General features: G+C 37.0%; 1 protein-coding gene across 1 annotated transcript in view; it reads left to right on the forward strand.

Moving 5' to 3' along the window:
* NBEAL1 (neurobeachin like 1) overlaps positions 1-18,520 on the forward strand; it is a 179,410-nt gene that overhangs the window by 14,537 nt on the left and 146,353 nt on the right. Inside the window, exons 2-3 of the mRNA XM_045296671.1 lie at positions 9,184-9,275; positions 13,689-13,850. Coding sequence (XP_045152606.1) covers positions 9,184-9,275; positions 13,689-13,850 — 254 coding nt within the window. The remainder of the gene's footprint in view (positions 1-9,183; positions 9,276-13,688; positions 13,851-18,520) is intronic.

The following is an 18,520-nucleotide window of genomic DNA, read 5'->3' on the forward strand; positions in this document are numbered from 1 at the left end:
GATTTTTTGTTCTGATGATGCCTTATACCTGATCCCTTCGACACTTCGTGATCATACAGGCTGGTGTGTGCTTCTTCCATTTGGGCTTTGTTGCTTCTGACAATTTTAGATCTTAACTGTTGTCATATAAGTGAACAGTGTTGAATATGTTACTTGCTTAGGAAATGCTGACTTCTCTAGTGTTTATAATCCCACATAACCATCCCACTGTTTGCCTGCCATTTCGCCATTTCACACTGTGAACAATACCAAATATTGTACATCTTTGAACATATCTTGCTGTTTTTGCTTCTACTGGAATTCCCCCTTTCTCTCATTCCCCATTGAGAATGTCTACTTTGTGAATACTTTTGAAGGCTCTTGTTACTCAGTTACCTTCACCATTGATAGAGTTACCTTCCTTTGTCATGCTGGTTTGTCATCTGTTTATGTCTCTCATTCCTATAGACCCCTAAACATTTTAAGGGCAAGATTATATTTTATTTTCATATACAGAATCTTGAATTCTCTATGATTGATACCTAGTTGGCAGTTACTAAATGTTTACTGAAGTATCTAAGTTCTATCAGAAAGCCTTGAGGGTTCCCGTAAAATACTAATCACCATAAATGTTGCTGTTTTTATGGGGGAAATTTGTCTTCTACTTGGATATGGATGTAATATGAATATGAATATAACTGATACACTGTTCAAATGAAGCTCATGTAAGTTGAAGGCTTCCCAATATATGGTTGAAGTACGTATATGTATATAAAATTTTTAGTTTTATAGTCTGAAGAATACTTTAACTCAGATATCAGTGCATGGAGGAAGGAGGGGATTCCTCCCTCTTTTACCTGTAGATGTGCAAACCTGTAGATTACTTCTAAAGAAGTAAATGAACAATTCATGTAGATTGTTCTAAGAGCTGGAAGAGCCCTCAATAAAATTATTTAAAAGTTCATGGGCATTTGTCTATTAAAAAAATCATTTTATTGGGGACTCTTACATCTCTTATAACAATTCATACATCAGTTGAATCAAGCACATTTGTACATATGTTGCCATCATCCTTTTCAAAGCATTTTCTTTCTACTTGAGACCTTGGTATCAGCTCCTCATTTTCCCCCCTCCCTCCCCTGTCCTCCCTCCTTCATGAATTCTTGATAAGTTATAGATTATTATTTTTATATCTTACATTGTCATTTTCACTCTTCACTCACTTTTCTGTTGTTTGTCCCTCTGGGAAGAGGTTATATGTTGATCCTTGTTTTCGATTCCTCCTTTCTCTCCCTACCTTCCCTTTATCCTCCTGGTATCACTATTCTCATTTGTTGGCCCTGGGGTTTATCTATCCTGGATTCTCAGTATTGGGGCTCTTATCTGTAGCAGTGTACATGTTCTGGTCTAATCCAATTTGTAAGGTAGAATTGAGGTCATGGTAGTGGGGGAGAGGAAGCATTAAAGAACTAGAGGAAAGTTGTATGTTTCATCGGTGCTATACTGCATCCTGACTAGCTCGTCTCTTCCTTGCATCAATTCCTTGTGACACTTCTGTAAGAGGATGTCCAATTGTCTACACATGGGCTTTGGGTCTCTACTCCACGCCTTTCCCCTTGCCCCCCTCATTCACATTGGTATGATTTTGTTCAGAGTCTTGGATGCCTGATACCTGATCCCATCGACACCTCATGATCACACAGGCTGGTGTGCTTCTTCCATGTGGACTTTGTTGCTTCTGAGCTAGATAGCCGCTTGTTTACCTTCAAGCCTTTAAGATCCCAGACGCTCTATCTTTTGATAGCCGGGCACCATCATCTTTCTTCAACACATTTGCTCATGTACCCATTTTGTCTTTAGTGATCATGTCAGGTGAGCATCATGGAATGCCGGATTATTAGAATGAAGTGCTCTCGTGTTGAGGAGTACTTGAGTTGTGGCCCAATGTCCATCTGCTACTTTAATTCTTAACATATGGATATGAGTATATAGTTCTATTCCCCTCTCATTATACATATATTTACATATATATGCCTATATTTAGACTTCTATAAATATCCTGTGCCTCCTAGTTTTTTCCTCTATTTCCTATTACTTTCCTCTTGTCCCACCATCATGTTTGGCCTTCATTCAGGTTTAGTAATTCCTCACTGCTACATTGTCCTTGATTAAGCTCCACTGGGCATCCTACACCTTTCTCTCTATTGATTTTTAGTTCCCTTGTTGTTCCCTTGTCTCTGTGTTGGTTGACCCCTTCCTTTCTCACACCTCACTTTCTCCCATGACCCCCAAGAACCTTTGGCCCTGTTGTTTTTGTATCTGAATTGTTAATCCCGCCAGGGCTTTTTAATCCTATTCTTTTTTATTTTTAAATCTTCCTCAAAGTGAATGTTATGTGAAGATGAAAGCCTCCTATGCTTTAGTATAATTTTTTAAAACTTTTATTAACTTTCATTATTTTCAGCTTAATTTATTCTCAAGCCATGAGTTTTTGTTCCTTCAGTTTCTTCTGGGAAATCTTTTTCTTCTGTGCAACCTCCTCTTCTGGTTTGGGAACGATTTGTTCCTTCTCAGTCAGGATCATTTCAGTGTGGCAGGGGGAGCTCATGGATGGGTTGATCCGACCATGAGCTCTGTAAGTCCAGCGGTGCATTTTAGAGGCTTTGTTCACCTGGATGTGCTCAATGACCAGAGAATCCACATCTAAACCCTTAAGTTCAGCATGCCTTTCTGCATTTTTAAGCATGTGAAGCAAAATTTCAGCACTTGTTTTGGGCCACTGATCCTGGGTCCAGCCCCAGTTTGATCTGGGCTCACCTACCAACGCCACACAGCTTCTGCAGAGAGACGTCTTTCAAGTATTTGGTGGCTTTACGATATGCATGCCTTTGATGGCCTGGGCAGTTTCACATGTTCTTGAAGTGGACCCGGAGGTTCGACCCTCTTGATTTGCAGGATTTTGTAGGGTTTTCTGGGTCAAGTGAGTAGCAAACCATTTTGGCAGGTCACCAAAGGCCGCTACAGTTAGAGCGCTTTAGTATAGTTTTAATTAAAATTATCAAATATATTAATGGCTACCTGAGTAGACAGCAAAGTTCTAAGAGTTTAAACTTAACAGTGTGGCATTGGAGAGTCATGGAGGTATTTGAGCAGGAGAGAAAGATAATTAGCTTTAAATTTAGCACATTTCTTTACTGGCTGTGTGTAGGTCAGACGAGTGGGAACTCTAGAAACCAGTAGATAGCTATGTCACAGCCCAAAAGGAAGACTGAAACATTACATCAGAGGGGATGCGTGGACAAATATTTGAGTGTAAAATCAATAAACTTGACTTTGCACTTTTGCTTATTTCTCATATTGTGCCATGAACAGCTTGATGGCAGAGCCTGCACCTTGATCATGGTAGCCATTTTGATTTGAGCATCCACTAAATAATGGTGTTGAGCGCTATCTCATTTAGTACTGTGAGGTAGGAAGTAGTGTTTTCATTTTATAGATGAAGAACAGCTAAGACAAATGAAGCAGACTGTTTAAACATAGTAATTCTAAAGGGATAGTAAATATGCAGATCATAAATGTAAAGGAATATTAGGGGGAAAGAATAAAATTAGAATTAGATGACAGTTTTAATAAGAGACATGAAAATTGAAATGTGTTCATGTGTAATAGAAACTTTTCTTGTTTTGTGGAAGCCCCTAATTCTAGCACATTAACACATTCACTCCCATTTAGTCAATGCTGACTCTTAGTGACTCCCTGTGGATTTCTGAGACTGTAACTGTTTACAGAAGTAGCACGCTCAGTCTTTCTCCCACAGAAGTTTTGAATTGCCAACCATGCGATGGCCACTTAATATATACCCCTATACCACCAGGGCTCCTTAATTCTGGCACATAGTAGGTTATAAAAGTAGTGTTAATGTTTTCTCAGTACACATATGTGCTAGGCCCTTTTGTGTATTAGGCTATTTAATTTTCATAACGTTCCTATAAGATAGGCATTGTCTTCATTTTAAGGAGAAGAAACTGATATGTAGACTTAGGGTGACTTAAGTGAGCGCAAACAAGGATGAGAAGCTATGTAATTTGTGTTGTAGCAGTAATTATTGTACAAATGGGAATATAGACATACTGTGATGTTTCCATTTACCAAACTAGTATTGAGGGTGAAAACTACTAAGGCTGAGGTTTTAGTTAATACTCTTTCTGGATGTGTGGAAATCTTTCATTTTATGGTCTTTGGAAGCAGAGCATGTCTGCGTAGAATATGGCTCCCTTGCGTATCAAATTTTTATGGTCTTGGTTTGATTGATCTTGACTAAACGCTAACATTCTTGTTTTTGCCCATTAAAGCCCTGTTTTATTTATGCTCACGCATCAGAGGAAGTGCAGTGGAAAGAGCACATATTGGATTCATTATATACTCGCTGTATGATCATGGACAATTATATAACTGTGGAACTTCCTTTTCTTAACCTGTGAAGTGGGGGAGAATGAAACCTATTCCTCTGTCTAGTTATAAGGATTGAATGGGATGAAAGATATTTTTAAAAATGCCTGCTATAGTGCTTAGCTCAACAAACTGCTAGGTTCACTAGTTACCAAGTGAGCAAGGCTGTGGGAGAAGATGAGGCCTTCTGCTCCTGTAAAGATTCTCAGCCTTGGGACCCTAAGGCGCAATTCTACCCTGCCCTTGCAGGATCATATGAGTTGGCATCAACTTGACGATTAGTGAGTTTGACTTGGTTTTTAAATGAAACATTGTTATATTTAGGTACTATTTCTTTTCTTTTAAAATAGTTGCTCAGTTTCCTAGAAAATCTCAATTTGCCACACACTTGGTAACCCTGACCTTTATACTTTGAATTACGTATGTCACAGGAATTCCTAGATAAAATGTGGAGAGAAATGCATTACTTCTTTATGGTAGTGTCTAATGCTTTTGTGTTTAACTTGTACAGAGATAGAATCTTTTACGTTATTAAGAAGGAGCAAGGATAGAGTTCTGTCCTAGCTAGATAAGTGAATGGTGGAGTAAGGAATGCCGTTCTAGATGGAAATTAAAAAGCAAGTATTAAGACCCCTGAAAAAATTTCTCACAGCAGTACTTTTTCTGAAATAATCCCATCTTTTTCTCAGTGACTGTGCAGATTGTGGCAATTTATTAGCTGATGTTGGAGCAGTGTATTAATAGAAAAACAAATACACAGAAGGTCAGCAGTCTGTATATTCTGGGAACATTCTTTTAGGTTCTGATTTGTAGTGTAATGCTTTTATTTTAGGGAAATAAATTACTTGAGCTCTCTTTATCCAAGTGCAGTGTTTAAGCATCATGTTTATTCACCGTGTAGCTAAGGCTCCTGAGTGGCACAGTAAAATCTGCCTAGAGTAAAGAGTGTGGACAGCATGAAGTAAAACATTGGATATTACTTCTTAAAGAATGTATTTGAACAATTTCTTTGGTATATAATTCAGAAACTGTACAATTCAATAGTTCAATAATATTAAGAGTTGTACAAGAACATTACTTTTGATGAGAGTTAATATTAAAAAAACATTTCAGAGGTGTTATTTTTTTTGCTGGTCAAATTGAGATAGAGTTTTTATTGAGAGAATTTATAGATCTTGAGATATACCGATTAAATGTCAAGCGTAAAGAGTTTTGATATGTAATTTTTAAATTTTATTTTATTTTTATGAGATATTTCATTTATTTATTTATTTTTAATCGTTTTATTAGGGGCTCATACAACTCTTATCATAATCCATACATACATCAGTTGTGTAAAGCACATTTGTACATTCATTGCCCCCATCATTCTCAAAAGGTATGTAATTGTTTGTGTAACCATTGCACTAATAGAAAATTCTCATCACCCAAGAATATTCCTTCTTCCTTTGCAGTTAGTCTCATTTCTATCCTGTAACCTACTCTAGAACCTCATTTTAAATCAAACCACCCAGTGCATATGCCTTGATGTGTCATCTTTCAACATGTTTTTGAAATTAATATTTGTATGTATCAGTAGTTAATTCATTTTCATTACTAAATAGCTTTTCATTGTACAAATATTCCATGATTTGTTTATCCATTAACCTGCTGAGGGATTTTTGTTTGTATCCAACCTTTGTGATATTAAAAATAAAATTGTTATGAATATTTTTAATATAGGTTTGGATGTATTCATTTTTTCTGGGAGAGAAATGTATGGGCCATATGAATGTGTAATTGTTTTCCAAATTGTTTTATAAATCTATTAAATGATAAATTATTTTATCAGACTCCTATTAGTAATGTGCGAGAACTTTAGTTATTCCACATACTTAACAACACTTGGTTTGATTATTCTTACTTGTAGTCATTCTAGGGGGTGTGCAGTGATTATTTTATTAAGAAAAATTGTGCTTAAATATATATTTTAAGATCTATTTTAGGAAATCGAGGAAAGAACCAGGAGGCAAAGGACATTTATAGAGGTCTAACTACAGAATGTACATATGCAAATATATTTCTATATAACGGTAGGGAAATAGATCTAAGTACATAAACTTTTATGTCAAGTATTAAGACAGCAGATGGACATTGGGGCCCCTGTTCAAGTACTTCCTCATTGCAAGAACACTTTGTTCTAATAACCCGGTATTCTGTGATACTCCCTTTCCTGACACAATTGCTGAAGACAAAAATGGGTGCATAAGCAAATGTGGTGAAGGAAACTGATGGTGCCTGGCTATCAAAAGATAAAGCATCTGGAGTCTTAAGGGCTTGAACAAGTGGCCATCTAGCTGAGAAGCAACCACACCCAAATGGAAGAGGTATACCAACCTGTGTGATCATGATGTGTCAGTGGGATCAGTTATTAGGCATCAAAGACCTAGAGCAAAAAAAACATATCAATGTGAATGAGGGGGAGGGTGGAATGGAGACCCAAAGCCCACAAGGAAGGGATGAGCCAGTCAGGGTGTAGTGTAGCACCATCGAGACATACAAGTTTCCTCTAGTTCTTTAATGCTTCTTCCCCACCACTTTTGTGACCCCAGTTTTACCTTACAAATCCAGCTAGACCAGAGAATGTACAGTGTTAGAGATAAGAGGTGGAAACACAAGGAATCCACAAAGGTGATCAACACAGGGACAGATAAATCCCTCAGGATCAATAATGAGAGTAGTGATACCAGGAGCGTAAGGGGGAGAATGGGGAACCAATCACAATGATCCATATATAACCCTCTCCCAGGAGAATGGACAACGGTAAAGTGGGTAAAGGGTAGTCGGTGTAAGACAAGAAAACTATTTTTTTCGTTTAGTCATCACGAGCACTGTGTTACAGAGCCCAAAGGCATCTCCTTTTGTGAAGTGCAGGCACACTTCCTTTAGTTTAACTTTGCTTTATTTTGCTGTGCCCAAACGGGTTTGTTTTTTCACAAATTGACAGTTTGTGGCAACCGTGTGTAAAGCAAGCCTACTGTAATCATTTTCGTATGTCTCATAGTATTTCAGACCTTTTCATAATGCTATTGCACACTTAATATACTACAAAACTAAACCTACTGCCGTTGAGTTAATTTTGACTCATAGCGACCCTATGTAATGTCCATTCATATAATCTAAATGAAATATTTATAAGCACCAGGAAGCCCAACCCGCCTGCGATTCACATTACTGCAGTGGTCTGGGATGAAACTGCTAATATCTGTGGAGTATTCTTGTATCCAAGTCTTAAATGTCAATTAAAAAATTGTTTTTTTCCAAAAATTTGGGGTTTATTAGGGAATTAACAGGTTACCACAAGTCATTATTAGTAGATAGTAGTAAGGATCCAGTCATTGGCTCCTATCAGTATACCTCCCCCTAACCCGGAGTCAAGTCTTCCTCTAAACCTTAGTGTCTCAGCCACATGGTCCCTTGGCTTCTGCCTCTGTGGGCCAGGAAGTCTACATACTGCTTTGTCTCGTATGGTCTCTTTGCCACGGCCTCTGGTCTCAGCCTGGCTCTTTTGCTCTGTCTTGTAGTCTCCATGCTACAACCTCTGGTGCCTCTGTTCTTAGCTTCCATCACTTCAGACAGCTCTCAAATTTGCTCCGCTAGCTGCTCTTCCAATGGGCTTGGGATTCTCTCTGCTTCTGAGATTGCTCTGAGGGGAACAAAAATGGCTTCAGTGGAGGCGTGGCTATTGTCTTTCAGCAAATCATGTCCTCAGGGAAATAAAGTTGGTCAATTTTAACATTTGGTTATGGCCCTTTGCCAATAATTTACAACTCCTTTGTCAGATATATTGATAACGTTTTCATCTCATGTGCTTTTGCTTTTTCATTTTCTTAATCTAACGTATTGATGAACAGGTTTAAATTTTGATTAAGAACAGTTACTCCTTTTTTATATATGCGTCATGGTTTTTGTGTCCTATCTAAAAAAATCTTTGCCTACCATAAAATTACAAAAGTATTTGCCTATATTTTATTCTAGAAGATCTTGGTTTTGTGTTTTAGTTAAGTGATCCATTTCTAATTTTGTGTCATTTTTATACATTTTTTTCAAGAATTCATCAAACAAATGTTACAGCCAGGCATTTTCCAGCACTTGGTATCCATTAGAGAACAAAAAGCTAAAAATCCCTATCTTTGTGAAATGTACATTTTAGAAGTAGCAGACAAAGACCAATACACTAATAAGCAAGTCATTATATAGTATATTAGAAAGTGATAAAGGAAGATGAGGGGAGAGAATACAGTAATTTGCAGTTTGAGGAAAAGGTGGTTAAAAGTAGGCCTCACTGAGAATATTCTACTTAAAGAATGATGTGAAGAGTTCAGGGAGTTAGTCATTTGGCTATCTGGAGGAAGAATATTCTGGGCAGAGAAGACAGTTGGTACAAAGCCTTAAGATGGTAGCATGTCTGTCATGTCCCAGGGACAACTCCCAGTGTACTACAGGAGGATCGTTGATAAGATCATAGTGATATGGGAAGGCCAATTGTTTAGAATCTTAAAGGCCATTGTTAAGACTTGGGAAGTATGCTAGGAAGCCATTTGAAGATTCTTGCTGTCCACATTTTAAAACAGCCTATATGCCTTCCTGATTATCACTGTCTTCGAAGTTATATTGCTGCTTTTTTAGATATATCCCCTTATATCAGCTCTATAGGAATGTAAACATTTTGTTCTGAAAGATATACTTAATAAGATAATGCTTTTCTTATTTTAGAAAGATCCAGATTACCTGAAGTTATGGTTGGACAGTTTTGTTTCTAGCTATGAACAGTTCTTAGATGTTGACTTTGAGAAGCTGCCTACCAGGTATGTACACATATATTCACCTTCTAATTTTGATTGAGCTTGTTCATTTTTGGTAAAAAGGTTTACTTGATGACATATTACAAGGATGACAACTATGTAACACACAATATTGTTGTGTAATCCGGTTCTCATAGTAGACATTGCTAGTTGATGACAGCAGTCTTCCTTACTGATACAAATAGGGCTTTTAGAAGTTTCACTCCTTTGGTGAATTGCTACCAATTAAATGTTATTAGGTGTGCATATTGAAACTTATTTGCTGTTTCTGATCTTAGAAATTATGTTGGAGGAGGCTAAGTATTCAGCTTTTAAAAAATTAGATTTAAAGTTTCACCAAATATATACAACTAAATGTATATATGTATTACACAGGATTTGGGGCACTACTAAGGACTTTGCAGCATGAGAGGTGCCCAAGTCTGTTCTTCAAAAGTCGCTTTAGTAGCATTATGAAGGTTGAATAAGTGAGAGATGAAACAAACTGTTCAATTAAGAGGCATTATAATAATCCGGAGAGAAGTAATTTGAGCTTTAAATCAAGATATTGAATTTAAGATAGGATGTGGTTATACTGAGGATAGATTATTGTTTTGCTAATTATAAAAAAAGTTTCCATGTTTTTAAACTAGATTATTAGTTGTGACAGGTTTATAGAACTTGAAAAGTATTAAATCTTGAGCTCTAAAACCTGAACAATTAACTTGTTTTATTGATTTCTACTAATATGAGTAATCTGAACAATAAAATTTAAGTTTTATTGATTTTTATTAATAAAAGTATTGTAGTTTGTTAGAAGTGCTTTTATTTAATAATTTACATCTCACTTTTAAATGACTGACTTAGGAGTTTTGTAGAATCGGGATTTGGACCTTGGGACGTTTGGAATATTCCAAAACAAAATCTATACTCACTGTCATCAAGTTGATTTTGACTCAGAAGTGGCCCCATAGGACAGGGTAGAACTGCCCTTGTGGGTTTCTGAGGCTGTAAACATTTATTAGCGTAGAAAGCCTCATTTTCCTCGAGGTTTAACTGGTGGTTCAAACTGCTGCCCTTGAAGTTAGCAGTCCAGCAGTCCAACATGTAACCATTGGACCACGAGGGCCCATATTGGAATGAAATATCCTACAATTCCCACGATGGATTTGTTTATCAATGCATTTTAAATGTCTCCTTTCTCCAAAAACGATCTCCAAAAGCTTTTAAGTAGGCATATTATTACTTTATTTAAAATAAGCGAAATAATGCCAAGGGTGTTGCTTTTTTTGTGATTTAGTAAATTTACTTAAAATTCTATTTCGCTTTATTGTCAAAAAGCAGAATCATGAGTTTAGATTTTACTATTAGAAAACCTCCCATTTCAAATCCAAAATACATGAAAGGCATTATAAACAACTAGTCTAGCCACTTTAATGTTAAGAAACTCCCTGATAAGCCTCATTTTTAAGTAAACTGACTTCATAGATTTTACAATTTAGCAGAACTCATTACACCCAGCAGGGATTACTTTTATCAGATTTTAAGTCCTTGAACTTTAAACTGGGTTTATTCCTGTGTTAGATGAAGACAGCAGTTGTCAGTTTTTTATAGGCTCTCAGTAGTCAAACGAAGACTGGGATAGATTTCTGGAGTTTGGGAAATTTCAGTGAACCAACGTAGCGTTTGGATAGTAAAATCCTCGAGGTGGGAAAATGGTTCCAGGTTCTTAAGTGCTCATACATTAGGAACAGTACTTAGAATACCATTTCCGATCAAAAGGGCAGTGTTTACCCAAGGACAGAAGTTCAGAAGGGTTAGGAAAGGAGGAGGAATGAGAACAGGAAACACAGAGAGGAAGTAGGGTAAGTTATGGCACATTGTGGGAATAGCAGTTAATGACATGAAACAAAATGTGTGTGAATTATATAATGGAAAACTGATCTGCTCCATAAACCTCCACTCGATTCACACTAAAAAGGGTACTCTTTTTTGTTGTTTTGAGGATTTTATTTATTTATTTATTTTTAGAAAACATTTTATTAGGGGCTCATACAACTGTTATCGCAATCCATACACACATCAATTGTGTAAAACGCATTTGTACATCCTCAAAATGTTTTCTCTCCACTTAAACCCCTGCTCCCCCCTCCCTCATGAGCCCTTGATAGTTTATAAATTGGTATTTTGTCATATCTTGCAAAGGATACTCTTTAGAAAAGAGACTAATTAGGTTTTATGGATATTTATGTGACTACTAGATGTATTTAAAATGTTCTGTCCATAGTAAATGGAATAGCCTTTAATGTCATCATTATAAACATATTAATATTATTAAGCATATTATTAAGTATACTAATACGAATCCTTACTAATATTATTAGTAACAATAATAATGTTACCGTATAGACTCGTGGATAAGCCAAGTTTTCCAGCACATTTTTAATGCAGGTTTTGTGGTAAAATTAGGTGCCTCGGCTGATATTCAGGTTGGCTTATCCTTGAGTACATGCAGTAATTAGCTATCATGAAGAAGAGACTACTTTCTTGTATAGTCATCATTAAATAAAGGAGCACTTTAGAATAGTTTCCTTCAGATTTTGTTTTTTGGGTTGGTATTTTTCTTAATATTGACAAGGAAACTAACATACAGTGATTTATGAAAGGATTCTCAGGGCTTAGTGGTTGGTAATATGGTATATGTAATGCATATACATTTTGTTTTGTAATGCATATTTTTATAGTTCTTTTATTTCAAGGCATTTTCACATTGGTTTCCTGATTTCACAGCTCTGTAAAATAAGGCAGATGATATTATAGTTTTATACATTTGGAGACATCAGAGGTGAAATATTACAGAGGTAAAACTTGGTACCCTAGTATTCTGACTTTGAATCTAGGTAGAGGTTTTTATTGTGAGACACACACTAGAGTTAGGCACATCTGATGTGACTTTTGTATTTAGAGAGCTGTGCTATCTTATTGCATAAAAACCAGAATCCAGTACTGTTTAAGTTTCAAATAATATTTATGCTTAAACTTGGTTTTCCACATTTACCTCTTTCCTCCTTTCCTTTTTAAAAATGTTATTTTTGGTTGTGATGATTATATATACATATATAATACAGAATTTGTTATTGTAGCCTTTTTTTGTTTGGGAATTTTTTAATTATTAAAATACCATTTTATTGGGGTTCTTAGAACTCATAGAAGTCTATGCATTAATTGTATCAGGCATGTTTGAACATATGTTGCCATCCTCCTTTTTCTGGACAGTTACTTTCTAGTGAGCCCTTGGTATCAGCTCCTCTTTTTACCCTCCCCTCCATGCCCCCTTGATAAATGTTTATTATTTTCATATGTTACATGACTGCTGTATCCCTTCCCCCATGGTTTCTATTGTTCGTCTCCCAGGAGTGATGTGTGTGTGTGTGTGTGTGTGTGTCTATGTGTTGGTCATTATAATCCGTTTCACTTACCTCCCCTTCACTCCCCACCTTCCCCTTACCCTTCTGGTATCGCTGTTCCTATTCCTGTTCCTGGATTCCGTGTGTCGTGAGTTCTTTATCTCTTAACTGTACTTGTATATATGCTCTGGTCTAGCCCACAGTGAAGGCAGCACTGAGGTCATGATAGTGGAGGTGGGGGGTAGGGTGAGGAAGCCTCAAGGAACCAGAGGAATATTGTGTGTTGCATGGGTGCTTTACTGTGCCCTGATTGACTCATCACATCCATGTGACCCCTCTCTGAGGGGTGTCCCATGCCTACAGATGGGCTTTGGGTCTCTGCTGCAAACCCCCTCATTCTCAACAATATTTTGTTTGTTTGTTTGTTATGGGTCGTCTGATGCCTGTTACGCGGCACCTATTTTGTCTTCAGTGATTGTGCCAGGAGGTATTGTAGCCTTTTTTAAGTGTGTACTTATACCTAAGTATAAGTGTACGTACATATGCACATGATTCATTGATTCACATTGCTGTGCTGCCATCACCGCCGTGAATTTCATCACCCCACACAGAGACTCTGGTCCCATTAAACTTGTCCTTCCCTCCGCCTCTCCCAGCTCGTGCTTCCCGCTGATGTCCTTTCTGTGTCTGAATTTGCCTCTTTCATACAAGCGAGCGCTCGTACAGTTATCTGTCCGCTACTCCTGGCATGTTCTTTAGTAAAATAGTTCACAACTACTGAACTAATTATAATTATTTTCTGATTTTTGTTTCTTTTAGAAGAGTGTGTGTATATATGTATGTGGACATTCATACACACAAACGCCCATTGTATTCATATACACAAACACATCGTATTCACAAGTAGAAAGCAGGCTAATTTATATTATAAATATTTTCTCTTTAGGTGACACAAAAATATGGAGTCTCTCTGTTAAGGAAGCCTTCCCCTATATTTAATTCTTCTTCTCTTGTTCTCCTTATATTGTAGGGTAGATGACATGCCTCCTGGAATACCTCTGCTTCCTGATAACATTCTGCAGGTTCTGAGGGTCCAGCTGCTGCAGTGTGTTCAGAAAATGGCAGACGGCTTAGAGGAACAACAACAAGCCTTGTCACTTTTGCTGGTGAAGTTCTTCATTATTCTCTGCAGGTATCTGGTACATAAATATAATGATCTGCTTAAAAATCATTAGGGCCTAAATACTAATTATGAAGGAATTATGTGGTAGTTGCATAATCTGTTGTCAATTTGAGACTATTAAGAGTGAAGGGGTGGAGTTTAGCCTGTCAATCAGGTCGCAGCTTGACCTCATTTGGAGGTGATCAGGAGATAAATAGCTTTCTAGAAGCGAGACACAAGCTCACTCCTTGCAAGACATTCCTGTTGAGAAGACACATGGAGCTAAGCTGATGGAGCCCTGTGGAGACCCACGCCATCACTGTAATGCTCCTACCGCCACTGGGATCCACAAGACTTTCCACTGACTGGTCTGTGATCTTCCTGAATTCGGCATTATTGCATGTGTTGTATGAGTCTGAAGAGGAATTTACAGACTGGTACTGGACAGAATGGGTTAATTTTGGACTTACGGACTTGATCTAAACTGGGCTGAGATGTTTCCTTAATGCACAATTACTCTTTTTATAAATCTCTTTCCTATACACGTGTGTCTGTGAATTTGTTTCTCCAGTCTCCCCAGACTAACACAAAGGGGCGTCTGGAAGTTTGTGGGAAAATTGTGTTATCTTTATTTCCACTTTTTCCCGTGGACTTTTTGAAGACCTCATGTATCTATTGATTTGTTGTTGTTCATATACAGCTTTAAAGAACCAGTGTACCTTTTATAATAGGCTTGTCGCTTGTTAGTGTATTGGAAAGACTTCTTACCTAGTATACCTAGTTATAAAGAGATTCAGCCAAGGTTTAAAAAAACAAACAAAACTTTCACAATGAGAAGTTTTATTTTCTCAGGAACTTATTGCACCAGTATTTCCTGTATGGTCCTCATCTGTAAACGTACTCACAGGTTATACCTGTTCATTACTATTTTTGAAAATGTACTTTCCTAATGTTCCAGTTTATAATTTACCAGATACGGTTGTTCTGTAGATTAGTTTATACAATAGGTCAGTGCTACTTCAAATTTTTTGTGTTAAAGTATCATCTGTGAATCTTGTTAAAAATATAGAGCCTAAGTCTTCCTTATGGAAATTCTGATTGAAAGGGCCTCTGACTCCATGTGAACTCTGCAGAAGAGTGAAAACCATTGGTTTAGGAGAGTCACTTGCCTCTTGGACTGCCCATGTTTTTGGAAGCCATGTTCTAGAGCAGCGGTTCTCAACCTGTGGTTGCGACCCCTTTGGGGGCCGAACGACCCTTTCACAGGGGTCGCCCAATTCATAACAGTAGCAAAATAACAGTTTATGAAGTAACAACGAAAATCATTTTATGGTTGGGGGATTACCACAACATGAGGAACTGTATTAAAGGGTCGCGGCATGAGGAAGGTTGAAAACCACTGTTCTAGACTGTATTTGCTTTTTATATACTTTATAATGAATTTGAAGACCACAAAACCCATTGCTGTTAAGTCAATTCTATCTCATACTGAGTTAAGATTTTTCTATAAGGTTTCCAGGACTGTAGATTTATTTTATTTTATTATTTTAAGATTGTAAATCTTTATGGGCGCAGAAAGGCTCATCCTTTTCCCTCCGTGGCTGGTGGGTTTAAACTGCTGGCATTGTGGTTAGCAGCCTCTGCTTAACCCACAGCACTACCAGGGTTCTAGCACTAGTTGACAAGATGGTTAACATACCTTTTATTTAGTTTTGTCATGTACACTTTTAATACAGTTTTATACATGAAATTTATGTGGCTTGCTTCATTGGATCGTGTTGTTGACACTGAACCTGCAGTGTCTCCAGGGTGTGCCTTTGTAGTCATAGATACATGTAGATGTACTCCTATCTCTAAAGACTTGACATTTACATTTCATATAAATGGGATCATATAATTGCTGATTTTTTGTGTCTTGCTGGCTTGTGGTGCAGTGTTTTAAAAGTTGACCTTTGTTGTAACGTGTAATAGTTCTTTATTTTTTTAGCTTGAGTAATATTTCATTAAAGCATCCTTGGTGGCTTAGTGGGCTATGTGTAGGACTAATAACAGCAAGATTAGCAGTTTGTTGCTGGACTGCCAGCCATAAATACAGCAGTTCGAACCCACCAGCTGCTGTGATGGAGAAAGTTGAGGCTGTCTGCTCCTGGAATAATTTATACTCTGTAAAAACCCAAAGGGGCAGTTTTCCTCTGTCCTATAGGGTCAGGGCGCTGTAAGTGGGAACCAGCTCAGTGGCAGTGGATTTGTTTTTGGTGGACTATTCCATTGAATAGACATGTAACTTTTGGGTTGTTTCCCTTAAAAAAACAAACTATGATGAGTAAGTAATATGGCTGTGAACATTTAGATGTACAGTACCGTATATACTCGTGTATAAGCTGAGTTTTTCAGCAAATTTTTTATGCAGTTTTTGTGGTAAAAGTAGGTGCCTTGGCTGATAATCGTGTCGGCTTAAACTCGAGTATATATAGTAAGTTTACCTGCAGGCATATCTTCTTGATGCACTGGGAAACCACAGTTCATTAAGTAATTTTTTCATTTGTCCGCAGTGGATCAACCTACCTATTACTGTTATGAGGTTTAAATGAGAATACTCAGGAATAACCAACATAAGACCTGACCTATGGGAGGCATTCAATAGCTTCTTCTCTTTTTTGCTTTAGATGGTACTTGATCAGACAAACAGAAATAAAAATTGGTATATATGGTGGACAAATTATTCCCCAAAATATCTTTTGTGATTCATGCACATCTTAGAGGAGAAAACTCAGTTTGCTTTTTTCCTAGACTTAACTGTTCCATACTATGAAATCATCTTTTGTCATTTCCTTGCTGAGGTTTTTATTCTTTTTTTTTTTTTTACAGTTTCACAAATGTCTTTAATCATTCTTACATCCCCAACTCACAAAATTAGCATTTAGAAGGATACATTTAAAAAAAAATCATTTTATTGGGGGCTTGTACAACTCTTACCACCATCCATCCATCCATGTGTGTCAAGTGTCAAGTGCATTTGTACATTTGTTGGCCTCATCATTCTCAGAACATTTGCTTTCTACTTGAGCCCTTGGTATCAGCATCTCACTTTTCCCCTTCCCTTTCTGCTCCCCCTCCCTCATGAACCCTGAGGTTTTTACTCTTGAAAAAAAAATTTTTTTTTCTTGAAAAATTTTCACTATATTTTGTTCAGTTTTTTTTTTGTTCAGTTTTTTTTAATTGTATACCTAGTATTTGACACTTGAAGTGGATAAATTTTTAATGCCCCATTTTCAGCACAGAAGAATTATTTCTGGTTATGATCATGAAATAAAACATCCATTTTATCAATGAACTGAAATTTATGCTTCTTGAGCATAAATTTTATACTTTGCAGATGACAGTGTCATTGCTTTAAATTTTAAACAAGATTCACCTGGTCACTTATGGTGATACGCTTGAAGTACTTGATGGTCAGTGTTTTGTTGTCTTACAGTCTTGGAGCTGGCATTGTTCATACCAAATTTCCAATATGAATGCAGGAACAGCAGAGTATAGTACAAAAGGAATTGGCAACATGAAGAATAGTTGAAGTAAATCCATGCAATTCTAAACCATTACAAATGGAAAATTGAGATTTGTAGCCAAGTGTATCTGGTTATCAAGGACTGATTATGTAACTGGGAGTCCACTGAATTAGCTTCCATATAGAACACAGGATAAATCATAAAAATTTGCTGCTTTGATGATTGTGTTTTAAAAAATAAACAACCGCATCATTTGTTTTAGAACTTAACTACAGGTGGTTTTTCAGGAAGGAATATATTTCACAAACACGGTTTGGAATTGCTGGCACATGTAATAAAAAGCAGATAGACTTTCGTTGTTTTATTACTGTCTTTAAATTTACTACAGGTGAGATACTCTTTATTGCCTTGCACACAGCAAGTTGTACCTGCTGCTTTATCCTTGGTGTGGCCCTGCTGCCTATTAAAATATAGCATGCATGAAACGAACAGTTCATTACAGTACCACAAAGTAATACACTGTGTTGTTACCACAGAGGTCAAGAAATAGGACATTGCTGATACCCCAAGAGGTTACCCCATTTTATCTCCTAATTGCTACCTTCTTCCTACTTTCCCAAAGTAATTGTTGTGTAATCTATTACTATGGATTACTTTTACCTCATTTTAAATTTATAGATTGAGTTGATCCATGTAGTTTTTTTTTTTAATGAAAAGTTTTTTGTTGCTGTTGAGAATGTGCACAGCACAACCAATTCAGTAGCCTCTACAAGGTGTCATTTAATGACATTGATTGCACTCCTCCACTTGTGCGCCACTCTGCCTTGCTCCTTCTGCTTTCACAGGTACCGACGTTCACGGCCCTGGTAAGGTTCCTGTGCTGTTACCAGTTTGATCATAAAAGACCGTAATGCTCAAGGCAGACATTTTTTATTAGTTTATTTAAAATATTGTCTGATTTTCCTAAGAAGACTTTATCAGGGGATAATTTTGGTCTAAAGTTTAAAGATTATCTCAAGTTTATAATTTCGGGGTTCACCCAGCCTCCACGGCTCCAGGAAATCTAAGGTCCATGAGAATTTGAAAGTTTGTATTGCATGTTCCCCTCTTTTGATTAGGATTCTTTTCTGGAATCTCTGATCAAAATGTTCAGTAATGTAATACTCCTTTGGACTGGAACTGAAACCCCTGGTG

Source organism: Echinops telfairi, unplaced genomic scaffold, assembly GCF_000313985.2.
Source record: "Echinops telfairi isolate 266 unplaced genomic scaffold, ASM31398v2 ScPeMD7_3;HRSCAF=10, whole genome shotgun sequence".
NCBI classification, from domain to species: Eukaryota; Metazoa; Chordata; class Mammalia; order Afrosoricida; family Tenrecidae; genus Echinops; species Echinops telfairi.